The 27,956-nt window shown below is 41.0% G+C and overlaps 2 protein-coding genes across 8 annotated transcripts; both read right to left on the bottom strand.

The window, feature by feature from the left end:
- Positions 1–656: 656 nt before the first annotated feature.
- Positions 657–14,093, bottom strand: cnn3a (calponin 3, acidic a). Its single transcript, XM_018753811.1, has 7 exons — positions 13,831–14,093; positions 3,610–3,731; positions 3,175–3,241; positions 2,911–3,048; positions 2,341–2,457; positions 2,025–2,171; positions 657–1,797 (listed from the first exon to the last, which is right to left on the bottom strand). The coding sequence occupies exons 1-7, from the start codon at positions 13,885–13,887 to the stop codon at positions 1,459–1,461; spliced, it is 987 nt and encodes a 328-aa protein (XP_018609327.1). The 5' UTR covers positions 13,888–14,093; the 3' UTR covers positions 657–1,458.
- Positions 14,094–15,829: 1,736 nt separating this feature from the next.
- Positions 15,830–27,926, bottom strand: alg14 (ALG14 UDP-N-acetylglucosaminyltransferase subunit). 7 transcript variants are annotated; one of them, XR_001966212.2, is made up of 7 exons: positions 27,258–27,926; positions 25,849–26,000; positions 24,523–24,645; positions 17,852–18,436; positions 17,708–17,757; positions 16,499–16,565; positions 15,830–15,930 (listed from the first exon to the last, which is right to left on the bottom strand). XR_001966212.2 is itself a non-coding variant. In XM_018754162.2 (4 exons), the coding sequence occupies exons 1-4, from the start codon at positions 27,400–27,402 to the stop codon at positions 18,206–18,208; spliced, it is 651 nt and encodes a 216-aa protein (XP_018609678.2). In that variant the 5' UTR covers positions 27,403–27,926; the 3' UTR covers positions 16,377–18,205. The 7 variants fall into 7 exon arrangements, 2 of the variants coding, with proteins under 2 accessions (XP_018609678.2, XP_018609679.2); XR_001966209.2 differs by having other exon boundaries at positions 17,471–18,436; XR_001966210.2 differs by having other exon boundaries at positions 17,708–18,436.
- Positions 27,927–27,956: the final 30 nt, after the last annotated feature.

The following is a 27,956-nucleotide window of genomic DNA, read 5'->3' as shown; positions in this document are numbered from 1 at the left end:
CTTGGAAGACAGAGCTGAGCTCTGCAGACAGTTTGCCTGCGGGTCGCCCTGGAGAGGTGCCCGTGAGAGGGTTGCCAACTCGCACTTCCAATTACCGAGGCCTTTTTGCAACATTAGGAACAGTTTCAGGAGAAGCGAAGAGCTTCAGAGCTTGAGCGTGTTTGAATTTCTTTATCTGCCAGCTATACGCTTGAGCACACTGCAATCTGTATCCCCCCCCCCCCATATTATTATATAACACCAAAGCCTGCGGTTTGCTGGCAGCTTCTTTCAGTTTGCTTATTGCTTCCAGAAAGTGTGGGAAGCTGATTCAAGGGCTTCCTGCCAGAGAGCTCTTCTGAGGCCAACTTGGGTCAGATGATTTATGGGTACGTCTCATTCAAACAGCTTTAATGTACATTGAGAATCCTAGCAACTCAGTGCTGGGAATTAAATCAGAAGACCAGCAGTAAGATTTCTTCTAATGCCAATGTTTGAGCTGTCAGCTTTTTGCCAGTGAACCTAAGCAGACCATTTATGACAATACCAGATCTTAACAAAAAATTAGAACCAGATAGCTTTAGTCTACTGATGACCTTCACCAGAGACCACTTAATTGGAATGGTTAATAGCACACCTTCAGTATATTCTCGCATCAAAAAGTGGAAAAGGCTCTGTTTTTTTCAATATGATTTATGACAAGGGAGTCATGTTATGCTCTCATCCAAATTATTACCTGAAATTAAGTATACAGTTAAGCACAGTCACATCACCTACATGGATATAAGCTTAAGCAACAAAGGAATTAAGATTTTATTTAACATTCAATGTATTCTTAAAAAGAATCATATAACAGAAATCAACTTGTTGATACTGGAAAGACATGACAATAAATACATTGGGGAACTTGGAATTCTTAAGTACACTGGGGATATTATGGCACAAAGGAGAGAGAGGAAAAAAAAAAAAAAAAGTGAAACAAAACCTGTATTTGGTCATTTTGTCCATTCACTTCCTCACCAGTCACTGCTCTATGAATATTAAGTTCCAGTGATTGCCAGTCAAATTAAAACACAAACCTTTGTGTACTTTGCTCCACTAAAACAGATACCAATCTAATCAATACATTCTTCGAATTCCACCTCTACTATGACAGCAGAGACACAGAAACTGCCAGAATTGTGTAAAAAGGCATATGTGACCAGAAAGAATGTTAGGAGTATTCCATACTTCGTAAAAGGTTTTTTTTTTTTTTAAAAAAAAAAGATTAAAAAAGGAATGTTTTAACCGCATAAGTCCTTTGTATCTCTGCATTTCTACAGAAAACTACAAGGCTGCTGTTCAAACAGGGAAAGGAATGCTTTTAAGGCAATATTTCACTTTTTGCATAAAATATGGAAGACTAGCGAGGGAAGCAAAAGACTTGCTCTGTTGATAAAACATAATTCTTAATACTGCTCTAGCCACCACATGCGCTTCCTAATAGTCAACGCCCTGATCATCGTAGTGACCGCCATACTCATCCTGGTAGCCACCATGATACTCGTCAGGGTATTCTGCCTGATAGTCACTGTCGCTGATCTCTGAGCCGTTGGTGCCCGTGCCCTGGCTGCCGTTGGTGTGAATGGTGGGATCTTGGGGTGGGGGGCAATACTTGGGGTCATACACCTGGCGGCCCAGGCCATACACACTCATGCCCTTCTGGGAGGCCACCTTATTCGTGCCCATTTGCAGGGAGATGGTGGTGGAGTCCATCGGCTGCAGAGCCACCTTCTGGTCATAGATGTCCCTTCTGGTTCCAGGGGCTGGCATCCCAGCCTGGAGAGAAGAGGACTTAGCCAGATCAGTCACATTCCATAAATCAAACTGTATAATTGGCATTATCAAATGCTTCTTCATACATCAAAGCTTAACAGAAGCTCTTTATCATAGAAAAACTAACTCTGCAGCTTCTACAGGAGTTCCTCCTTATTCCTCTAGTCTGTTCAAACATATGTCCTTTATCCCCTTTGTCATATTTAAAATACTGCTGCAGGGCAAATCACCTGACTGGCCCCTTTGTTTGTCCCCATCTGAAGGCTGATGGTTGTCTGGTCATAAGGCTTGTCAGTCTGCATCTTCGGGTCATAAAGGTGTCTTCTCGTCCCATATGCGGTCATCCCAGCCTGGCTGGCACACTTGTTGGTCCCCATCTGTAAATAGGAAGAAAATGCATAATTTTAACATGCCCATACAGTCAAGGTGAGCACAGAGTGCAGCAGAACAAATCATAACGTGTAGTTGGCAGCAGAGCGGGTCACAATAGATTCTAGAATGATCCTCCTTAGATCACTTTATTAGCCTAATGAAACAATATCATACCTGCAGTCCAATAACACACTGGCCAGCCTTCATTTTCTCTTCGTCAAAATTACGCATTTGTCTGTCTGCATATTTCACACCAATGTCGATTTTTGTGTCCATACCTTTGGTCTTTGCCTGAGAGATTTTTAAACAAAAGTCAAAAGAACAGAAATTTAAAAAATTTTTACACTCCATTTATGAATTGGTTACATGACAACTGCAGCCATTTAGAATTTTTAATTTAGAAAACTATGTTGAACAAAGCCCTTCATGTCAAAGATGACAGCAGGGACTGTTCTGTGACACAAACTTGTAATTTTAGTTTTTTGCTGCCATTCTACAACACCCAAAATTATAAAGGTTTGCAAAAGAGCAAAACAAACAAGTTCAGTCCATCAGCGGTTACTGACTCTTACAAACAAATTTGTAATTTTTTTTGGTTTCGGCAGCACTGCTTCCCTAAGAAACTCATGAGACTCGAAGCGGCAGCTTACAAGGCCACGTCCTTAACCAGTACACTACATACTGCAAACATGTATAAAGCAGAAACTGCCAGTTTAGCACGTCTTGTAGAAACTGGGAACATACCATACTGGCCAATGCGAGGAGTGTGGTTTGAACTTGAGTCATATTCCCATTTTCAAAGAGATCATTCGCTTCAAAGATGTCATTGGGCTTCAAGCCATATGCTAGTATTGCTTTAATGAAGTTCCCTAGATTTTCCAACTGTGGGAGGGGGAGGAAAAAAGAGGTAAAGAAGTAAACATGGAAGCTGGATGACAATCTATAAATCAATGGGGTTCTTTTTAAAAAAAAAAAAAAAAAAAAAAAAAAAAAAAAAAAAAAACTTACCTTATGCCAGTTCAGTTGTGAATTATTGATTTTCTTTACAGAGCCAGGCTGTAATTTGTTAATTAATCTAGAAAGACAAAAAGGTTGTTTCATATAAAGCTGTGTGTAACATAGAATTGAAAAAAAAAACATTTATAAAAAAAAAAAAAAAAAAAAAAAAAAAAAAAAAAAAAAAGATAAGCTAAATTAAATTCAGAAACAAAATGACCAGCGACATATAGGAATGCACCGCTTAACAATAAGTGATCACAGAAAGGAGCTGAGAGGTGCAATTTATTTAGCAGAAGTCAGTAAATGCATCACTTAAAATCAAACACCCTACAGAGTGGAAAGGATGGAATCAGCTGTCTGGCAAAGGCAGGGTGTCAAGGTCATGCTGCGGGGACTTAGGGACTAAGGAGACGCACACAGACACATACACAGTCCAGCACTCACTCGCACAGGATGACCCCATCCTTCAGACCCTTCTGGAAGTTCTCTCCGATGGGCATGCCAGTCACCTCCTCGATCCAGTAACGCAGTTCCTCCTCCTTCTGCATGTCATACTTCTGGGCGATCTGGAAGAGTGAGGGTGCTTAGGGTCACAGTTAGCACACAAAGAGCCGTTCTTATTGTTAGTTGATAAGTCATTGAGCTAGGGAGGTGACCGATTGCTGATCAATTAAACACGTGAAAAATTAATGTACAAATGCTATTCAGCTGGAGCAGTAAGGAGAGGGGAAAAAAAGACAGAAATAGCCTCTGTTAATTGAGTTCTGCAAACAAGGGGCTTTTTGAGTTCACTAAGCCATAATACAGATTCTTTCCATTAAGGTCCATTTATTTCTTTAATCCAGTTTAACTGTGAACTCAACCTGAACTCATCTACAAGAAGTCATTAGGCATGAGGTAAATTTAATCTTCGAGAAAGACGACATGGCTGGCTGCACTTTGACTACAGACACATGGAGTTCCCACCATTAATTCCCTTTGTTTTACCTCCATGGAGAAACTTTTTTCCAGTGTCGTTCAAGGATTTCCAAGGTTCACTCAAGAACCCCTGTCATTCACTTCTTCCAAAGGAACCATGTATTTACTCATGTCAGAGGAAAATACCTGACAAATCACAGCCTCCCCAAAAAAGGCATCCAAGTGCCTACAGGTCTATACTTCATGACATTAAAAGGCACTCTAACATCTCAACGGTTGTTTACTTAATTCAGAATCAAGAAATACTCCACTTCTGCCTACAACTAAGGTCGACATCATGACACATCTGTCAGCAGGTAGACAATGAGGGAGGTAATATCAACAGAAAGATCAAGTGGTGCGAAAGAAAAGCGCAAACTTTGTTGCTCGGCCTGTTTTTTCTGTTGTTGAGCAAGAGGTTAGGCTTTTGTGGCACGCACGGTGAATTAGGGGTTATCCCATCTGACTCGAGAGTCTACAACCTCTTGGCTTCCAGGATGGGATTCGTTAAGTGTCACGAAGCAACATCTGTTCAAGAGGACAACTCACTCATCGCCTCGCACTGTTATTTACCTGAAGAGAGGGGAGCGCACACGCCCGAACCGGTACCCAAAACAAAAAGCACATTTTTACCAGTATTTATTTCATTTTTCACAAGAGCCTTTGGATCATTTCAAAAGGTGCTCAGAAAGAGCAAAAAGAATCCATTCATCCTAAGGAGCTAGAGTTAAGATCAGAATGTTAGTCTGAACTTGGAGCTGTTGTAGCGCTGCATGTCTCTTTCAGGCCTACTGTACATGTTTGTCCTGGAGCGAGGCCAGCAGCGCCAGGACACAGGAAATTGCATGGACATGTTCCACTCCAGTGTCAGGGTTCACCTAAGAATGGCTCAAGAAACTGATGTCAGGCATCCCTCTTTCACTCAACACAACTAACGTGCAAAACAGAAGGCAGCATTAGAGCCATGGCCTTGGAATTGAAAGGCCTGGGATTGACACCCCACTACCACTGCATAAGCCTCCATCGACTTACCACGAATTACTACAGTAAACATTTCCATGCTGTGTATATGGATAAATGATTGAAAGTTCCTTGAAGTACAAGTTTAATGTTGTAAGTTGTCTTCCAGAAAGCTTTATTAGCTCAACTGATGCCAATAAAGTAAACAGCCAATCAAATCAACCCATATCCCTAACTACCCAAAGCTTCAGTGCATAACCACAAACCATGAGCACCACAGTAAGACTCTTCAAAGACATAAGTCAATGATATATCCCCTCTTTTCGCACTATTACTAACATCTTCACTGTTACTTGGCTGCTTACACTGGATGCCTTGCAGGCCTCTAGTTTTGACACAAGGAACAAGAAATGAAATTGCATGCTAACGTACTGTACAATACTAAGAGTATGCTAAATAACATGGATTTTTGGATGTAGCTAAAGTAGCATTTGAAACTGTCTCAAAAGAAATTTTTCAAATTGGCTACACAATATTTTTAAGTGAAGGGAAAACTACACGAAAACACTTTCATAAGTGTGCTTTTGTATTCCACAAAGGACATTTAAAAATTCAAAAGGTACTACATTCTTAGTAGTTTTGATGTGTAGTAGCTACTATCAATGTTGACCATGAAGTAAAGGCAAAACACTTCCGTTAATTTTTTTTTGTAAAAGTGCTGTATCAGGTGGTGGCGGTGGTGGAAACCTGTGACACAGCAACTGAACCCTGCCCCGATGAGGTTTTTACATGCGTTACATGAGGGGTGAGGAAGTGCAGCACCTCCAGACCATTGGCTCCAGGAGCACTGTAAACAGTGTGTTCGAGAGAGGTGACGCACAACACACCGGTCTAACAAGAGCCCTTGGAGCAGAAACAGAGCCGAATCTATGCAGATTTCACAGGAAACAACTGGCTAAGGAAAAAGGAGGATGAGCTTTCAGTGCTGTGTCTTCTCTAAGAGAACAAAAAGATTTTCACTGAAAAAATCAGTCTAATGAAAGACAACTCCATAATGAAATGGACAGCATCCCTCATGAGTACAAGACTGAAGCAGGGGAGAGAGGGGAAAAAAAAAAAAAAAAAAAAAGACTGGTATTGAACCCATCTCTGTGCTTGAACCCAAATATAGAGGCCTTGGCAGTTTTTTTTTTTCTTTTTTTTTTTCCTCCCCCTCCACTCCACAGTTACTTTCAGCAGCTGAAACCCAGTGCTCTCCTTAACAGAAGAGTCAGGCCAAGACTCTGACAATCTGGAAAACTCTGGCTCCTTCCCACAGGACTCAAACCCCTTAAGCGCTTCCACATGGCTTTGAGCATCTGCTACAACCGGGGGAGAACGCAGGAGTGCCCACTCATTCCAGTACACTGCTTTCATTCCCACATGTAGGAAGTGAGCAGATAAACACTCCTTGTGGGAACTTGGTATTCTGTCATATTAAACCCTTTTCAGTGGGAATAAATGGGCTTTTTTTATGTTGCATCTAGCTAGTAATTACATTAAAGCTGTTTATTTTGCCTGTTCTTCTTAATGTTGTGGGAAAGTGCTTTTCACAGGTTCTGCTGCTGAAGCCCTGGCTTGGGCTGCTGCTCCATCCCACTGGAGAAGCCAGCACAAGCTCTCTCCAGCTGATCAATACATTGCTACTGTTTAACATCACAGTGCACTCCCAAATGGCAGCATGTCACTGCCCTTCCACTACCAGTCACCCACAACAAAACCTATATTCTACAGCACCCCTGTGATATGCCACTGAATACAGAAACTTTTTTGGTGCTTCTACCGTCTTCCACATCAGCAAGATTCACAGTTTTCTGAAGCCGTGTTACACTGTGACCTTCACACATAAAGGACCGATGTGAAAGAGCTTATCATGAAATGACGCAGGGATGTACCTGCCCCAAGGCCTGGATGGTTTATATCCCTATGTAACCCTTTAGTGTGATCCGTTACTGGGACAGCTAGTAGAATAGCGGTTAAAGCTGCTGCCTTTGGCCCCCCAACTTCTCAAGTTTCAATCTCCCACTGTAGTGCACTTGACTAAAGTACTTGCCCTAAATTAGGCCAGGAAAAGTTACCCATTTATACAGCCCTACAAGAGGTTATAGAGGGAAAGGAATGACTTTCTCTGTAGCATGAGGTCAGTGGGACTCCTGGCTCTCCCATCACAGCAGCACAGGGTTAAACGCCAGCAGCAGAAGGCAGTGCTAGGATCACACGGCACAGCGGAGGCCAATCCAGGAAAATGTCCCACGTCAGCACATTGCAGGGTATGTAGCTCTCCCCCCACCATTCCTACTACCCTGACCCACATCCCTCCCAACATTTGTGGGGAAGGCGTGAGGCTGCAAAAACTCATCTGGAGCCGTAATGAGGAATGCGGGCGCATATTGACACGAGCTGCTTCTACCTCTGTGACCAAGGGTGGCAGCAGCAGCAGCAGCAGTCACTGTCACCCGACTCCACCCGCCATACAACTTCCCTGGATCTATCCACACAGATGTCTATGCTCATCCAGTGTCTCCAGCTGTGAAAGCTCTGGTAATGAGAAAAGGGGTGCAAAAGTGATTCTTTTAATTCTTTTCACATTAAGAAAACTGAATTAATGAGCACTTTTTTTTTTTTTTTGCTTTGACGGTGTCAAAACAGAAATCCTCGGTTCAGTTTTTGGCAAGCAGTTAGTTACTTACAGCATGGTGCTGACAGAAGGGTAAACCTTGCTACCGGTTATGTAGCATCTCAGACTATGCATCAAGTGTCCTGTGCCATGCGGCTCATCAAGAACTTCTGCCAAATGCACGACAAGCCAAACCACAGGAATGATTTTTTTAAAAAATCAAACTTTAACTGACAGCAGTCACACTTCAACACTCAGTCATATTAAAATCTTGCAAAATTGAGAATGCTGATTAGTCACTTGTTAAATGCAAACGTGTTGTATTAGCGCGAGTGGCATAAGGGAAATACATGCAAAAGTTATAGGAGAATGGAAACATCTTTCCAAATATGACAGGAGAAACCGGGGAGGAAACAATCAATGGAAACTTCAGTGAAACCAAATACAGTGGGGGGAGGAGAGGAGGAAAAAAAAAAAAAAAAAAAAAGCAAATAGTTTCAAGAATTTCATTACTGAATATAAAATTTTAAGCTCATGAGGGATATGCATTACTGTAGTATGCACAGATCTAACCGCACTGCAACTTTGCATTCTTTCACCACATGAGCCGAGTAAAGCTATTCGTTATATCACTCAGTTTTCACCTCAATGACAGTGACTCACATGCTACATTCTACAAGTCCACTTTATGGAAACTCGTAGTTTTTCCAGACAGTTTCCCAACATGGTCTGCTGCTGCCCAAGTTTAGAAACAAAATGCAAAAATGGAGGAAGAAGAAAAAACAAAACGGGGCTCTGATTAAATATACAAGTTTAGGCCATGCTGATGTTATGGTCTTTTCTGTGAAAATTTACTGTCATTTTGCTTCCTTTGTCAAAGTGTAAAAAATGTGGAACGCACGGTACAGCATGCAAGGACTTAAATCAACCACTAACGGACTGGTTTGAGACATCATCTCAGGTCCTCGGCTAATGTAAGAGACCTGTAGGTTGCTGGATCGAGGCAGAGCAGGTGCAGTCAATTCAAAACACATCTGTATTTAGGAAAAAATGCCTGGCATGCAGCCCGTACATTCTTCCATCACCGTTAACCTCCCGTGCCACCAAAATATAAACCAAAAAGCAAATATTTAAATTCTAACTTTGACTACAGCAAAAAAGAACACAAAAACCGGTCTGCTCTATGGCCGGTCAAGGGTAATTCAAGGCCGGGAGAGACACCGAACTCCTGGACTCCATTCAGTGAAGAGTTCTCTCTCAGGTTTTGTATCCCGGAGTCAATAAGCACCCTGTTCCCTTCACAGAGAGCCCTAGTGTCAGTGCCGGGGAACAAGACGCAATGCCGGACACACAATCTGCCGACGTGCCCTTTTAAAACTGTCCCAACAGTCGAGCTTTTGAGCGGCGCTTTTCGCTGCCTGACGCTCACATGCCTGTGACCTGCAGCAAAGGTCCCGGATCGCTGAAACGTTTGCAAAGTTGCCTTTTCACACGGCAGCGCATGTAAACAGCCCTTTGTTTGCACGACCCTCTGGCGTGCTAAGTGGCCGTAGGCCCTTGGTGAATTATTTCGCTCGCACCTGCATGAAAAGGTGCCACAATTTTTGTGCCACTTTCTGTAAGCCTTTATTTTTACCCACTAACCTTCAGGTTTATTCTCTGTATTGAGAATAACCAAGGTGACATTCAGCTATAATAAAAACAGAGCAGTCTGATTTCATTTAATCTTAATGCAAAAGTTGTTTCGAAATACTACATGAAAACTGTGAGCCTGCCCTTTTTGCAAATAAGGTTCGAAATGACAGATTCTGAAATTGTAACCAGATTGTATATGCATTTTAATGCTGGGGAAAAGATTCACACATTTTGAACTAAAAGACTCAAATCATCATCTACTATTTTAAGATTCAATCTGATCTGAATATGTTCTAATCAAAGTATTGATTTGGTGAAGGTACTCTATAGGGTAAAAACATAGTAGCATGACCTTTGATGGACTAATTACTATATTTTTGCAGTCTGCCACAACAAGAATAGAAACTGACACTAAGTTTAGGCAAGACAATTCAAAGAGAATACCCCCAGCTTAGATGGTGAGTCCAGAGATGTAGTAATCGCATATCCCACGTATATTTTTATGACCTGACTGCTCTCATCTGCAGGGAATACACCCGACAAGAGCTCTGGACTTAAACGTGAACATGTTGTTCATCTTGCGCTACCTGCCAATACTTTGTAGTAGAACTTTAAAACTGGCAGTGCAATTACTTTGTGACTGGATCACCTTTATATAGCTACATAATCTTTGACAACATTTGTCAAGGATAGACAAACACTGTAATAGGTCTGCCGCTTTTTCCCCAGTAGTCACTGTTACGGATGGGCATAAAGCAAGATTATTTTTAATGCTGCAGGCAACATTTTTCTAATTAGTATGCTTTCAGCTAGTTAGCCAACACTGGCAAAAATTGAAAAAAATCTTAGCGGTAACCTACTGCATTAATTGCAAACACACAAACTACTGTCAGTGTTAAAAGCTGACAAACATCATCTGCAAAACAGAGACAATGAAAATTTACTGAAGGTGAGAACTTCATTTCAGACAGCTACTGCTAAGGTCATTTACATTCTCCCATCCTATCCTGCTGACGGAACAGAACATGAGCCAGGCCAAGCACAGGACTGCGCGATGCTTCGGAGCATGTTAACCTGGATCACTGTACAAGTGGTCCATGGCAAAGCAAAACCAGCTCTTCACTTTCACGAGGAGCACAAAACTGATGCCGACTGCACAGAAATCTTGTTGCCCTGCTAACCGAAGATTAACCAGTATGCACGTCTTCCTTTCTCTTCAAGAGTCACATCAAACTAGATAAATATCACCATTACCTTTCTCTTGAAGGAAGAAGCAGGGACCCATGTCATTAATACCATATTCAAATTTCCTGGAGTACTACACTGTCTGTCAAATAATGACATAACTGTCAAAGTCAATATAGGTGTTACAGAAGAAACACAGAACACCGACAGGCCAATATTTAAAAAAAAAAAATAAAAAAAAAAAACCCCATCTGATGAGGGATGAGATTCACTGTGCTTCTACCTGGAGGCCAAAGCTTAAGATGTCTTTTTGTCACGCAAACCAGGCACACTCAATGTAGGGTCCACCATCTGTCAGTCGTAAAGAACTAGTGCAGTAATATCAGTGTAAGGAAACAAACCCCAAATCTTTGGTTACAGTTACACCTTGTGATGACTGAATTTAAGTGAGCAAAAGTTTTAGAGTGAGGATCTCAGATTCCTCCTCTCTTCAGTCATTTGATCCAGCTACCTTGGTTAAAGTTAGTACCTGATCTAACTAAGCTTACTTGAAGGACAGATAGAGATAATATTGGTATCTTATTGATCTGAACAGTGTGAACTTTGACAAAAGAATTGTCTGACAGCACTTACCCTGCAAAATGTTAAACTGAAGAAAAGGCCCATTATTAGCTTGAAACTGACAAATTACAAGTACCTACCTGAAGCCAAAACGGGCAAAAACTTTGAGCCCTTGGCTTTATTTAGGAAGTCTGACCATAACGCTGAAAAACTGAGTATGCCGAATAGAGCCACTGCATACCAGCAGTGAAATCCTGTCTAAACTCTTCAAATCTTGCTACCAAAAAGTCACAAACAACAAACCATTTTCACTGAAGTTGGTATTAATCAAGCTATTTTAACGGAAACAATAAATCTCATTTATAACCCAACAAACCCCCAACCAGTACAATTTAAGCACGCGTTAAGCAATTAGGGTTTGAAATTCAGCTAAATCTTACATTTCACATCAACCAAAAGCAGATGTCATGACTTTCAAGGAGAGCCCACACAGTCGACTGGAACAAAGAGTACGTGCGGAGGGATCTGAAGGAATCTAGCAAGTCATGTCCTAACAAATGTAAAAACCTACTTTTATTCATGTAAAGGGAACAACAACCACTGCGTAACTGTCAATAACAATGAAAGAAAGGGGTTGCGAGCTATCCAAAACACACACTAACAAACCTTCCACATTAGAACCCATACAGAACCAATTACTCACTGTTTCATAATGACTGTGAAAATTCACAGGCTACTTGACAACTTTTTAAATGAGTTATGAATCACAAAGCTGAATCCTGTAATAATGACACCCCTTGAATTGTTTGCCAAAACACTTTCTCAAACTGAGGCTCATAGGTTGGAGATGATTAAAAAAAATAGTTAAATAAAATGAATACAGATGAATGCCCTAAAACTCAAGCGAAGTGATTTTACGTCCACAGTAAGAGAGCAGGAATTAACTCTTAAAACAGAGTACAGCTTAAAATAAACCTGCAAGGCTGGTATTAAAAATGAAAGGCAGATGCAAAATCCAGACTACATTACCTAAATGCAACCGTTTCCCAGTATCTACTGACGAGAAGGGATTGTGTCATGCTTCAGAAATTTTGAACTAGGTACAAATTCCTATTGTAAACCTTCCAGTTCAGCAGGGTATAACTAGACTATTCACTGAGGTTGGACCATAGGGGTTCTGAGCTCCAGGTTTCAGTGTAACTGTTTATTAAAGATGTGCTGCAGATTAACATTTTTACACTTACTAATTTAGCTGATGCTTTTCTCCAAAGCAACTTACAATGTTAAGGTATTTGCGGCTATTTAGCCATTTATACAGCTGGGTAGTTTTCACCCGAGCAGTTCAGGGTAAGTACCTTGCTCCAGGGTACTACAGTTGAAGGTGGGTATCGAACCTGTGACCTTTAGTTCCAAAGGCAGTAGCACTAACCACTACACAGGCAGCTGTCCCTTGTGTTATTAATGATTTCAGATATTGTACTATGGAATGAATGCACAGCACAATTGAAAAAAGATGAAGGTAAAGGAAGAGTGTTATGCTTGGTAGAAAAAACATTCCATTATACTAATGAAGGACCATATTCTATGTTTCTGGCCACATGATGCACATTTAATGACATTAGGCTCCCAAAGTTTTAAAGATCCCCATCATCTTCCCTATACTCGGGTAGTTAAACTTTTCGATGGGAGAATAGCTGTATAGTGACAAAATAATATCTCTTACAGTAATTACAGTATTAGTTTTAAATCAGGCTCATCCATTGCTTGTTTAATCGCTGTTACAGTTAAGCGGCCGGGTTATTTCTAAGATGCTTTACCTATTAACGAGATTTTTGTTATTCAGCTTCAGGAATTACGAAATACTAAACATTTTTCACCAGCACACACCACGATTTATTAGGACAAAACAGGAATCTGACCTCAAATGAGCAAGACAGTAAAATTCGACTGAGTAATAATAATAAATAGCTTGATCAATGAGTCGGTAAATCGTAATTGATTCATTGTTATTTGTAAAAGAAGCGGTATACAGATCCCCGCCCCCCCGGGACAGAACACACAGCGAGGTACAGTGCAATAACAACCCCGCATCTGCACTGCTAAAAGGCAAAATAAATTAATAATAACAAATAAACAACTAGTGCTCCATCAATTATAGGAAGGTGCAGGAGGATAAATGAGAGAGGATAACACGTCAGGAAGGAGAACACAGGCTTCAGCGATCATGATGTCGGACAGTGCGGTCCGGGCTCCCTGCTGCAGGGCCCCCATTCGATTCGTCCCTTATCCCAGTCCAGTGTGTGTGTCTGTATGTCTCTGTGTGTGACCTTCTCCCCCCCCGCCCCCGGGTGTCTCAGAACCACGAAAAACGGCACGCGGCGAAAACACGGGCCCCAAACCGTCCGAGCTTTTCTTTTTTCCCCTAAGTCTTTGCGCCACATTTCTACCTCGCACTATTTTAATCACTACTGAAGCCTGTCCCACAGCATTAAGTCGTTCAAAACTGTCCATTCCAAAGGTGCCCGCCGCTGCATTTCACAAAAATTTTTAAAATAATTAGAGAACACCGCAGCCCGCATCGTATTCCTCAGTCCCTGCACATAAAGTCGAAACTCTTGCTTGCGGAATCACAACGAACGAGTAGCTGGTGATGATAGCGATGATGAGGAAATATAAAGTTCCAAATCAGAAGAGAATATTCTGTACATTACCTTGCTTTTCACTTCAGCCGACAATCCGTAGGCCGGTCCCTTGTTAAACTGAGTCATTTTCTTTTGTTTTTGCGCTGCAAACCCAGGCGATGCCGCTCTACGCTGTGTTACTGAAAAGGATCCGCTGAAACGGTCAGTGATTCAAGCCACACGACTCTTCGCTCTCACAACGTTACGAAGGTCCCCCGACGCGCGCGCGCCTGCGTCCGTACGTCCGCGTGGCCGGGATCGAAGCGCTACTGCGGAAAGTTCTCGGTTCAATCGCAGCTTTCTATGGGGCGCGAGGGGGGGTTGGGGGACAAAGCTGTGGCGGGGCGCTCGAGGCATGCGCTTCAGCCAATCATTTCCCGCGTACTGGTCCCTCTTTGTCAGGGATTTTAATGCGCTGAAAGTTGATATGACTTCCAGAGCTCTGGGAAAGTGGCGTTTTCTCTTCTTTATAGTATAATAACTCATAGTTCTTTTACAAAGAGTGGTTGTTTGTAGCAGTTTTATGTGTGTCCAGCCATTATATGGAGTCTAATGTAACAAAAGAGCTATTTGTACTATTCGAGTGGTGGCGCAAAACGTTACACGATTTATAAATGCATTTAAGAGTTTGTTCTGGAACATTAATGAAAAATTAATCTATATGGTTGAATCAGATCTCAGAATTACATAGAAATCTACGAACCTGAACGAGATGAGTCCTTTGTTATCCCAATGAATAAAGAAATACCCGTCCCATCATGTCTTCTGAGTGACGTTGTCCTGCTGTTATCGGTCTGTTGTTGTGTGTTTACTCTCAATCTGCTGGTTACTTTTTAACCGTAGAGCCCAAGATGATACACAACAAAATCTTTAGTTATTTATTGTTTTCCTTTCCTCATGTATCGGCTGACGTGACGTTGCGAACAGACGAACAGGACACAGTGTCGTGGCCGCCCTCCGGTCTCTAATAATAATAATAATAATAATCACGAAGTTCTGTTTTTACATGTTGCATTTCACACCCTTTAATACGATTTATTACACTGGGTACTGATGTACTCCTGAGTCCTTCATTTTCATCACGTATGTTTCTCGGGTACAGTACACTGCCTATTAGGCTATTACGCACTGTATTTGTAAATAGTGTTTTTTTTTAACTTCCAAATATAATGATAATATAAAAACATTATATAAAACATTATGTATTAAAACCGCTGAGAGGAAGACAGTGGAAAATTACGATTTTCAGACGTCAGAATCAGTTTCAGCGAGACCGAAGACACAGAAAGGTATGTCATGACTCATAGTATACCATTTGAAAAGTTCAACCATCACCTTAAATACCACGAACTGTGTGCGTTGGGTTAAATACTACAATATGGATCATACACCAGCAGTAATAATAATAATACATCTATTTTCATTTTCACAAACTGCTTGCCCAATCATGCAGGGTCCTAAGCAGTCTGGAGTCTATCCCAGAAGCACAGGGGGTGAGACAGAGGGTATAGTGTTAGATAATTTTACAATGATTTGCCCCTTTACACTGCAAGATGTGTCATTTCAGAGTAACTACCTTCATCCAGGATACTAGAGCATATATGGAGTTTGAAAGTGGAGCCCCTTGACTGAATGGCGATGGCCTTAACCACTGTGGTCTTTATTGGTATTTTGGTAGGTTCTGTTAGTACTAGAGTAGCTTGTGTCTCCCTTGTCAGTTGGTGTTTTACTTCTGCATGAAGTTAAATCAGTGACATTAAATCTTCCATAAATCTGCTGTGGGCATTTCTGTTAATAATAGCTATCACATGATGAACAATTATATTTCAGCAGAAAGTGTGTCAATTCCCATTACATAATAAAAGCCAGAACATAATGGTCTAATGGTTTTTCTTAGAGAGGACATGGTGCTGTGGTGGATTCAGCTCGTGCCTGCTGCGTACTGCGTCTGCGATTCGATTCCTGCTTGGGGTGCCTTGTGACGGACTGGCGTCCCGCCCTGGGTGTGTCCCCTCCCCCTTCGGCCTTGCGTCCCGTGTTGCCGGGTGAGGCTCCGGCTCGCCCTGACCCCGCTCGAGACAAGCGGTTGACGACGAGAGATGGATGACCGGACGGTTTTTCTTGCAGACACTGAAAAGACACTTGTATGTAAAGTGTCATCATACACCATTCAGTATCCAGTGTTATCTAAATATTGTATAAAAAAATGTCCACGTTTTCTACAGTTCACCACAGCTGAAGTCAACTGTAAAGTTTCCATGAATGGCAACTGCTTGGGGTTTTATGATTTCCTGGTTCTGGTCACCAGCGATTAAAAAAGGGAAAATATTTCCTGCACTATGTCTTCTAAATCCATCAGTGAATACCATGGAAAGTATTTTTTAATTTCTTTCACATTTCCACAGGCTTAATAAACAAAAACATTTTTCTTGCCTTTGAAACACACACACGTGTCTACAGATGTAACATTCAACAATAAATGCAAGGTTGACAAGCAATTCACTTTCATTATACAGTAAATGATTTGTCATTTTTACATGAATTTTATGATTTTAAAGATGAAACAAGCAGTGATTTTTTTTTTTAAATCCTCATGATAGCTACAATTACTGCAAAGTAACAGAAAACAGAACCTTCTGTATGAAGTTCAAAAACAATTAATATTCCGTCACTCGGTGTTATAGCATTATTTCCTCACTTAGGATTTTGGACTTTGATGAGGTTTTCTTCTGTCCATCTTGGCTGTCAGATTTGCAACGGGCCAACTTGAAGCAGATAAAAACACATTTGTCAACAAAGCAGAAACAATGCTCTGGCTTTTCTCTAAGTAGTAACATATTCTAAGACTCTGCAGACTAAGAGCTAAGCTTTTATTAGACTTTCAGTGAGATCTGTGCATACAACACACTTGTTAAATGGCTTTCCCTTCCGTTTTGGACCACATCCACGTACTCTGCAGCTCGTCATGTCATTCCCACTGACGCAACATTTCCACCATGCCTACAATCTATTTCTCTCTTGAGCTGAACCTCATGGACTTGGGTCACGGGTTTAAAAATGAGCACATACCCCATGATGCAGAAATGTTACAGCACTGGCTCATAAAGTAACATCTGTATGTGCCACTGGGCACAATCACAGCTCTCCAAACAGTGTGGGAGAAGCACCAGCAAAGTGTTTAACTCAGCATTAACATGTTTGACTTGCACTTAAGAGCAGTAAGTATCAGATATGCCAAAAGCACAGTACTGGTACCATGGGTACTGTCTTTGAAGCTACAAATCTGCAGAGGATTTCATTCTTTCCTCTTTGTTCCTTACATTTTTGTGCTGCTCTGCAGCTGGGGTTATATGGAGATATTTTGCCAAGAGTAACAAAAGAAAAACTGAAAGACATCATTAAACTGGGCAATGAAGGAAATATTACATCATACCACCCAGCACCAAGTTTTAAATCTTTGCCTACAGTACATAACCTCGACCAAATAAGACACATCATGTTTATGGTTTAAACTGAGTTTAAGATAGAGAGTCTAAAAATAACCAGTCTGTGCAAAATATTGTGCTTTTCCTTACTAACAGAACAATTCTATGCATTTAATTCTATGCATTTCCTTTCTTTTTAGCACAACTATCAAGGGACTGCAGTGTCCACAGACAGGAAGCCTTACACAATGGAAATCCTTGGCAAAAATCCTCATCCTGTAATGACAAACATGGGGAACTGCTGCAGTGAATGTGTTTCAGTTCTTGAGCCTACAACTGGTGGTTTCTCACTGAATGCTGGCTACTTCAGTAAAATTATGTGATGATTAGAAATACCGTATGCTGCAACAGAATAGTACTATATAATAATAATAAAAATAATAATCTTTTTGCAAGCATTAGATAACTTGACAATGACTTACCCATTTATACAGCACATTATTCTTCCTGCGTTGATTCTGGGTAAGTATCCCTATCAAGGGTACAACAGCAGGAGTTGGGGATTCAATCAAAAACCTTCACATTACAAGGTGAAAGCTCTAACCACCACACCTCCTGCTACTCACACAGAAGCAGCCAAATGTGGCTTCAACAAGGATGTCCACCCTGCAGTTTTAAAATACAGCAAAAAAGGCAAGTGATACGACATCTTTCTAGAGGTTCTTACGTAATTCCCAATACTGTAATTTTACACAAAATGCCTTTTGAGTAACTTTTCTTTCTTTGAGCACAGATTGTTCAACAATTATTGCAACATGTAACTGCTCAGTTTCTGATATCAATACTTTACTGTTGAAGGGAGAAGCATTATTTCTAGAGAAATGCTTTCAATCAAAAACAGGACATCTGTCTGGTCACAGTAGTTCATTCCTTGGCAAGGAAAGAAATAAAAACTACAAATTTATTCCTGCCGCTCGGGGTCATACTATTCTCCCCATATAGATTGACCCGGGGTATTTGTCCTTTAGGGTCGACCACTGCACGAAGAAGTAGTCAGACAAATAGTAGAGGATCTTCCCGGACAGAGAGAGGGTCTCCACTCGGCAGATGCTCTCCACATAGACAATCAGTACCTTCTTCAGCCCTAGGAGCCCGAGGAACAACGCCGCCACACACAGTGGGACGCACGTCCCTGGGCCGTTGCACAGCACCTGGAGAGACGAGGAGGGTCGGGTCAGATTCAGGGACGGGAACCAGTACACATCTGAGGAGAACAGATAACTCCTATTGCATTGGAGAGGATGGCCTCATTCACTGTTGGGAAACAAACGCACTTTGTCCTGACAGCGTTAAATAAAGATGAGGAACGCTGTGCAGAAAATGGGAAATTCACCCCCTCCTCACATGTGCCACACAACAAAAGGGTACAAAGGGTATAAAGGGCATAAAACAGGCTGCAAAATATATTTGTTGAAGCAATTCATTTTTGTACAAGCACATCATAAGTGGTCACTTTACATACAGAACTGTAAAATTTATGTGGAAAAGCATGTTAAATGGTTCATAATATAAGATGTAGGAGCACACTGGGCAATATCAAGTGCTGTACAGTGCTAGAGGATATATCAGCATCTGTTAATGGACTACTGCATGACAAAGTAAGAAAAAGTATCCTTTTCCCCCCGCAAAATCTTATACCTAATTTAATTAATATTCCTTACAATGAACTTGTGAAATAAAATGGCCGGACCGTACAAGTTGACGAGGCACACTCCACAAAAACAAGATGTCTGTTGTTCTTGTGAATGTGATGGTCTAATTTTGGGCTGAGGTCACTGCAGTGTCAAGGTTTTGTCCTTACTATGAAAAGTTTAAGCAGACAGCAGATACATTCAATGTCCAAGCAGAACTAAGTTCAAACAGCTTCAAAATTTTGTTACTAAAACAGGTGTAGCTTTCAAACCAAATACAGTATAAGAGGAACAATACAACAGGAACATCTGTTCTGCTTAAGTAACTCAACAACATGGCTCACGGCCAACTTGGCATATGCTTTCGTTATGCTGATAAAGAAAATCGACAAATGCCTATGAAATATGGAACAAATGTCAGTTAATAATCCATCTGACAGGCACAACACACCTATCACTTTCAATAAAGTGAAGAACATTTATTTTTCTTTGAATAATTTCTAATTTTCTACAGATTGACATCCTAAATGAATACGGACAGCCTTAAAATGAATATATCAAAAATAACTCATGGATCATGGCAGGAACAGACAACAGCACAGACCACATGACAACAGCATCTGCAAAAAAAATTGTAACCGGGGAGGGATTTTGGACTGTGTATTGCATTAGATTACTACTTCCACAAGTAGTATTTATGGAAAACCTTCCTTCAGCAGAGATATATTCGTGAACTTGGCCAGAGCGCTTTTTACATTCTTTTCCTGTTAGTGTCTTGGACTCCAACACACGCTTTTGTTTTTTTCTACAGGTTTTACTTCCTTCCAGCAGTCTTAACTGAACGCACGCAACAAAAAGAGAAACGTTTAAGGTGCCAAGAAAAGTGCAAATGTATAAACGCCGTTCTAAGCAAACGGGCGAGTCGCAAATCACGGGTTACCAGAGAGGTGTCCGCTTGATTTATTTCACAACCTGCAGCAGGTTTTGGAAAATGTATTTGCTTTTAGCTCAGGGGAGAAACCGTGAGGAGGAAAAGGACGATTCTGATCATAGGAGAAATTCCAGAAGCGGTTTGGAGACGTGGGAGCTGCGAGTTGAGCAATACCCAACAGGCGCAGCGACGCCACCTATGAGGACACAATATGTTCAGAGGACAGGTTTGTTTCATCCGTGCTCTGTATCACACGCTTCATCACCTGGAGTGCGGCCGTTTCCTGATTCACAGCGGGAGGCTGCAGACAGCCTGAATCACAGGACGACAGATGTTCCGCGTCTGAACGGCAGCATGTGAGAGATCGTGAACAACCGAGTGATCAGAACCAAATTACATAATATCCTGAAACCAACTGTGGCAGTCTCCCGAAAACAAATGACAGTATTTGTCTACCTGACTTATGTGCAAAAATGCGTATAACGATAACTCTGCTAGACGAGCTAACAGACAACTGGCCTGTATTCGGCAATGTGGATTCATTTCTGAACTGATTTGATTTCCCCCCCCTTTTGATATTGTCCTACTGTCTCTTCTTTTGATATTGTCTTTTAGATGTTTATTTTCTCCAAACTGACTTAAAATGTTACATTTGTATACTAAGCTACTACCAATTATTTAGCCATTTACATAGCTGTGTAATTTTTATTGTGTCCTTTAAATAAAAATGAAATACTTTAGTCAAGGGTCCTAGAGCAGGAGGAGAGATTAAAACTAGTAGTGTCAAACCGGAAGGTAACGGTCCTAACCACTACGCCACCTGCAGCATAAACTGTGTACGTGATTAAAAAGTAAACACAAGAACCCAGTGACTGCTGACCTGAACCTCAGTAGAAGAAATATTGCCTCACTGAGTTTTGCAGTTTGAGCCATAACATGCTTCTTCCAGCCAGACTAAATGTGTTACGTGGACATGACTTTGATATATCATCGTTCTGCACAGCTGGTTTTACGTCGATGTCTGCGAATGCAACTTTTCTATCGTTTATGACATTACGGTTCACTTTATGGGGGCTAAGAGGCCAAGGACTTGTTTTTACAGATGGCTGATCATCTCTCAGAATTGATAAACAGCTTTTATTGTTAGAAACAGAATAAAACTCCATGAAATGCACAGGCACTGAAATTACATTACCATGTTAAAAAAATAAATTGCGAGGAACCAAAGGAAACTATAAAACACAACCATGATAGAAGAAAAGTTTGGTACAAAGGGAAACACCGATGTTCAGTGTTTTTTCAAAGACAAGTTGGACAACGGAGTATCCATTCCTTTCTGTACTTAACAAGGTCAGGGGCAAAGAGCACAACAAGCTAATATGGAGAGCATTATTTACCAGTCATATGTTAATGCTGAAAACTGCTAAATTCATTATTCTCATACTCAATGTAACTGCCTGGTAGTTTCATCATGTGACTCCACTAAACTTTTTTTCTGCAGATCTGTACAATTCAAATCTTCGTGGCACTGCCAACAACAGAACAAAACCTGAAAATTTAATTGACGTTGACACACAAAGAATTATTTTCTAAACCTGTCCTTAGAATCCATTTTGTGCAAAACAGTGGAAAAACTGAAAAAGAAAGTAGAGACAGTCAACTGCAGATAGACATACCACAAAGATGCACTTGACACTATTGTTAAAATCATATTCGGCCACTTTTAAAATCACTCGGTCTTCGTAGTAAACCTTGAAAACGGATGTCTGTCTTCAGAACACGTATCTGCTGCTTGCCTTATTAAGAAGTTAAACAGAAGAAGGCATTGTTAGGTAAGGAGGGAAAGCTATAAATACAGCCACCTGAAAAGAATACTTAATTTAGAGTACTGAAAAAAAGACGATGTAGCCTGTAGCCTACTTGGGAAGGAATATAGGTAAACCTGTGCTATTGTGGTAATTCCCAGTGACACTCCTAAAGGAAGAAGACTGATGTTGTGGCTTCCCTTGCTGAGATTCCTCTGCTTTGGCAGTGCCTTTCCACCAAGACCTGCCCTGACTCAAGGCTATCTGGACTGTGCAACATGACCGGGATGTCCCGGAGCGAGAGGGGGTGTGCACCGTGAGCTCACGCATATCCTTTTATGGCCAACGCACGTCCGAGACTGTGAGTTTCCCCAGCAGGCGACCGAGTCGCGGTTCCTGCTCATTTCAACCCAGAATGCCCCTGCTGCTTTCCCCAGCCTCCTCACTGCCACGCTCAGTTAAAAAAGGACTAAAAAGTGTGCTGTGCTCATGCTGAAGGACCAAAGGGCAAAAAGGGTGTCAGTATTATTTGTACATTCAGCCCATGCTTTTCTCCAAGGCAACTTACAATGTTAGGTTTAGGTTTCTACAATAACATACTACAGGAGCGCCAATCAAACTTGGGTCTTTTGACCGCAAGGCAACAGCTCAAACCACTAAAAACCAGAAAAAATACTCAATTTTAGAGAAACTATTTCTTGAGAATGATAATTTTTCCATAAGTATTTTACTAGCAATAATAACTAAACTTAAGGGTATTTTCAAATATGGAGTGCTAAGTAGTTCGCTATCAAAAATTTAACATTAAAAAAAACTGCAGAATGACTATGTAAATTTAAAAACTGTTCATTCAATATTACTTTTGAAAAATTACCTCAAATTCCAGCATAAAAGGACTTAAACCATATTTTACATTTTCTGTTTTATGAACAGCATTGGGTCACAGAACAGAGACAAAAAAAAAGTTATCTTGCGACACTGCAAATACTTCCACATACATAAAACAAGGAAGACGGTCAAAAATCTGCCCTAGTTTATGAGTATGATCACGCAGCATTACCTAATAAGTTCCAGAAGGGCGTCCATATACTGCAGAATTTCTGTAAGCCATCATAGAAATCACAGTTAATTTTTCAAGAAAATTAAACACTTTGGTCATTAACATATTTATTGAGGCAACTTTGGGTGTAGACTATAGAATTAAAATGCAATCCCTTGCCAAGTAAAAGTGAGTCTATGTTCCCTAGTTTCAAGAAAAAAGTAATAAAGGTTAGGGTTTATCAAGAAAACAGAGGAGGACATAGCATTCCTTTTGCTGAAGGTTTATTGAATGGTTATGTATAACCCATTCCAGTAAGCCTACATTTACATTTATTCATTTAGCAGACACTTTTCTCCAAAGCAACATACATCTCAGAGAAAAATACGAGTGCATTACATCAACAGAAAGAACCTTGCATACTCTCAAGAAGAAGAAAAAAAAAACTACCCAGTGCCCAGAGAGACTGTACATTCATAACACAGATGAATATCACACTTGTATTTATAACAGCATCATTTCTACACTTAAAAAATTCAATTACTGTATTATGAAATTTTTCCCAGAAAAGTGCCAATTTTAAAAACCATTTTAATAAGATACTGAAATGCTGACAAGACTTGACACTCCATTGTGATCAATAAATTTTGGAAAACTTTGAAAAGATGGGAATAATAATATTCAAAGGACAAAAACTAACGGCGATGGAGGGCAACAAAGCAGGCAAAGAGTTCATCTCACACAGTTCCTGTGGAGTGGGGGTGATCATGATGATGGCAGAGCCATGTCACACTTCTCTCTACTTCTAATCGGTCACTGGCTGCCAAGAAGACCAGCACCAGAGACCCCCAGAAACCCGACCCAAGCCAAACCAAGCCCTGCCGTATCCTACGAACGAGGCCTTTTTCCACTCCGCCTCCACAGGGAAAGAGAGGCCCTGTTCCTCTGTTCATTCTTGCTGAAAGATGCTTCAACATTTCCACTAAGCGGCTTTCTCAGAATCCCAGTTGAACACAAGCAATAACCCAAGATTAGTTAGTACTCCCAAAAAAATTCTGTTATTTCACAGATGATCATAAAATCTCATCACAGATTACAACACTTACATAAAGTCAATGTGTAACTGCACCTCTGACTGTAATAACTTAGAACTCAATCTGTTCTGCAAAATTCCGTAATGAAGTGTACTTTAAAATCTTACTACACAAGTACTGAAAAATAAAGAAATATACTACAAAAAGTCTGATTAAATTTGCCAAATTTTAAAATTGTTGAGACTGCTGAAAAATGGTGAAAACCCAAAATGTGATAAATAAAACCTTTGGTTTTCAGAGAAAATCCAAGTATATGCAAAATTCATACATAGTACTATATTACCTAGTCATACTTTCTCAAAAAATATTTTATTTTGTAACCAATGAAAGTGTAGATTTCTAACTCAGATCATTCATGGTGTCATTTGGATGCATAAACACAATTTCTATGAACATTAAGTAAATATTATTTCAGGTACCAATCACAATGGAACCTGTACCATTATTGTACATAAATAGCAGCAGAAGTCTGAATTTGACAGAATGTGCTTTTCCTCTGCAGCTGCAACCTACGCCAATACTTTCTGAAGTATTTTCAAGAGAGCGGAAAAAATATCTGTTCTCGCAGGATCCATCTGCTGCACTCATAAGCCTAAATAATTAATACAATTATAAATAATTTAACACAGATATATTTTTAGTAAGCGTAAGAAAGACGGTTTGTTTAAAAACTGCTGCTTTGGTCAGTACCGGGCAGAAATTGAAGAATTTATCACAGAACTAATTACAAGACTTACCATGTCAGGTCGAAGTCTGAAGACCAGAGGCACAGAATAGAGGAGGGCATTGGCAGTACTCAACACCGATGAGCTCCAGGCCTGCCGAACCTCACGGCTCCTCGGAATATGGTGAATGGTGAACTGGAAACGGGGGGGGGGGGGGAAGTAATTCATCTCACAAAGAAACTTGGTTATCAATAATTAGTTAATCTAAAATTGTGAGTGCTTAGTTATTAGCATCTGAATACCGCAGACAGAAGTCCACTTAAATTTACATCAGCGAAAGTTGTGGTTACGGACACGGAATTGTGATCTGACAATTGTTGCTTGTTTTCTCTGATGTGTTCCACTAAAAATAGCCAGAGGTATAAATGGTTGAAATATTATAAACAGCCTTGGATAAAACCCATCAGCTAATTAAGAAATGGCAATAACAGAGAAACCACAAAGACTAGTAAATTTCCCATTATGGTCAGACTAATATTAGTCTATCGCTCCACCTGCTGGGGAGATGTGGCATTGCAGCTGAGCCACAATATGGGCACAATGGGTGGTTGCAGCGTGGGCAGTTGCAAAGCGGGCACCTCGGACCAATGTGATCTAAGGCCAAGGTGCACATGTCTGGGACCTCCTCTTGGGAGGGACAGTGTAGTGACCCTAGAAGTACCCACCTACCGCTGACACCGTTAGTGTCACTACCTGTGATGTGGAGGATCGGGGTTTGAATCACTATCTCCTGCAGAAATGTGACATGCATGCCTTTTCCTCCCCTTTAACCCGATAAACTCGGAGGCTTTGATGACTCTGCGCAAGATTCTTTTTTTATCAAAAAAGCAGTGATCATAGGAAACCTGAGAACCTCAAAATCAGTTCACAATATATTCAGCTGCTCCCTGACTTGTAAACTTAACTGGGAGCAAGAATTGGTTCATTACTTGAAAAGGTTGTTAGTTGATTGTGACACAGACCAGGTGAGGGGTTTCTCATCAGTGTTACAGTTCTGTTTCAAAGTACATGAACCCAATGGGGATGGTCATTATTCTTGTATGAAATATTAAACTTAAAAAATCAATCTTAAAATGAATAAATGATTACAATTTACACACCTGATACTCAGTAGCCATAAGCCAGGGAGCAATGATCAGTTTTTGGTGTAGAAGAGTGTGCTTGTGAACATTAGATCTGTATTACTCTTACAGGTTTAAAGTTTTATCTATGACATAATACATGCATATAATAATCAATAAATTAAAAAAAAAAACCCACAAACTGCATTTGTTTCACCAGTTGCTCAGTAAGATAATATTTTATGAGGTGGACACGAATCATTGGAAATGAACGTACATTTTTCTGCAGGTCTGATGTATTTTTCGCAGCTTCCAGCGTGCAGATCTTGTCTTCACTCATGTGGTCTGTGTCAGCTATGACGTAGTGCCGGGGGCTGTAGGACGCCGAGAGACTTTCCATCAAACGCAGGATCTCTGTAGTGTGGCCTCCTGTGCGGGAAACAGGACTGTGAAAATCAAGCTCAATATGTTATCATCGCAGAACAAGTGAGGTAACCGTTCAGGATTTGGACTTTTAACCTAAACGTTGCAGGTTCAAGTCCCATCCCTGGCTGTTTTTCCCCCCCTAGGAAATAATAGAAAAAGTTAGTAATGGGGAGGAAGCGTTGCAAATTTACTCCCTGTGGTGCTGACTTTTGTTACGAGTCTGTAGCAAAAAACCCCACAAATACTTAAAGGGCTTTAAAACATTTTATGAGACTTTAAAAGTGGGAAAATGTAGTTTGGAAGCTGTATGTATATTATGGTTTTGTAGCAAACTGAAAGGAGGAGAAGCAGGAGGTGAGAACAGGCATCTTGTCATAGTCAGCAAAAGAACCAGCTGGTGGCATAGTGGTTTGAGCTCCTGACCCCAAGGTTCCAGGTTCGAGCCCCACCACCAGCTGTACTACCCTTTAGCAAGCTACTTACCCTAAAATACTGCAGTAAAAAAAAACATACCCAGCTGAAAGTACCTTAACACTGTAAGTCACAGTGAGAGAAGCTCAGCTAAATGAATATGTCATATGTAACCAGTTATATGTTACAGCGACAGGTTTTCGTAAAGACGGAGCGACGTATCTGCAAAAAAAACGTATAATGGGACAAACTCTTCTCTAACATTACTTGCACCAAGCTGTAAACGGATCGAACATTGTAAGCTCTCTAAATCGTCGTCCAGACAATAAGGTAACGGTATTTACAAGGTACACACAATACATTCTGGCGCGCAGCGCCGTGGGTTCGAATGGGGCGAAAACAGATGAGGCAGCGCTTATTTTTAAATTTTATTGGAACACCAACACCAGGAAAATAATGCTCTCAATCCGATCACCCCGTTTCCTCCAAGACGTGCACTTCAAACCATCCTTCCCAGCCTGCTTAGCGCCCCAACCGAGGTTCTCGCGCAACACACTGGGAAACGCGTCACCCCATCATTTCCCTTAGAAGTGCGCCCAGTGGTTGTAAACTCTATTTACAATTTACCCATAATACAACTGCACAAGAAGCAAATCTTCGATCCAAACAGCAGTAACGCGAGTCGTTACAATATAGAAGTTATGCGCCTGGAAGATCATGCCCATAACTAGTTTTAAACCACACTGACGAGAAAGCGCAGAGATTAAAACATCAGTCGTCTCTATCAATGAGCCATTTGACTTGTGTTGAGAAGGACTCACTCAGCACCACAATCGCCGCTGCCCTCACCTGATCCGGCAACAGCAAGCACGCTGACCGAGCCCTTCGCCCCAGGTCTGCACCGCGGCCCGCTCCGCAACACAGCGAGGAGCCGCACAGCGAAGAGCGCGATTACGAGACAAAGTCCGCACAAAACACCAAGGAGCACCGCCATGGCATGGGAACACAAGAATCAACAAACGACTCGTTTCCGGGCTAACAGCTGAAACCGCTACAACCGGCAACTACTACTGACTTGCTGCTACGGTGGCCTCTGCAGGACAAACTTAAGGGGTCGATTCTGCAGGAAATGGAACGTCAGGCCACACGTGTCCATCCGAGCCACTACTCACACATGCATACACACACATTGTGTCTGATTATACTGTATATAATAGTTTATTTACCTAAGGTGTTTGGTCGACGGGCAAAAAAGGTATAAACACTGACGTACTCCTTTGTACAGCAGTAAGGCATTGATTCTTACGGGTGTAACTCAGGCTAAGTAACCAGTTAGTCATGGGTACAACATGATTATTATAAACTCATACTGATAATCACAGATGATTACCATCATCGTGATATGTACCAAATATAATATACAATACTGTTACTACTAATATGGCATATGTTATTGCTTGGTCAATACAAAAAAAGTGAAGCTGACTTGACTGACTGGTTAGCTGGCAGGGGTGACCTGACAAGCCTCCCTTTTGAGAGAGCAATAGA

This window comes from Scleropages formosus, chromosome 9, assembly GCF_900964775.1.
Source record: "Scleropages formosus chromosome 9, fSclFor1.1, whole genome shotgun sequence".
Lineage (NCBI taxonomy): Eukaryota > Metazoa > Chordata > Actinopteri > Osteoglossiformes > Osteoglossidae > Scleropages > Scleropages formosus.
This window is presented reverse-complemented; position numbering and strand designations above follow the sequence as displayed.

Coding starts and splice junctions, on each gene's coding strand:
- cnn3a (XM_018753811.1), bottom strand. CDS start 13,887: ATGACTCAGTTTAACAAGGGACCGGCCTACGGATTGTCGGCTGAAGTG. Junction 3,732..13,830: donor CGGCTGAAGTGAAAAGCAAG/GTAATGTACAGA, acceptor TCACTCTTCCAG/ATCGCCCAGAAGTATGACAT. Junction 2,458..2,910: donor TCCTCGCATTGGCCAGTATG/GTATGTTCCCAG, acceptor AAAATCTCTCAG/GCAAAGACCAAAGGTATGGA.
- alg14 (XM_018754162.2), bottom strand. CDS start 27,402: ATGGCGGTGCTCCTTGGTGTTTTGTGCGGACTTTGTCTCGTAATCGCG. Junction 26,001..27,257: donor GCTTGCTGTTGCCGGATCAG/GTGAGGGCAGCG, acceptor TTTCCCGCACAG/GAGGCCACACTACAGAGATC. Junction 24,646..25,848: donor CATCAGACCTGCAGAAAAAT/GTACGTTCATTT, acceptor CCCCGTTTCCAG/TTCACCATTCACCATATTCC.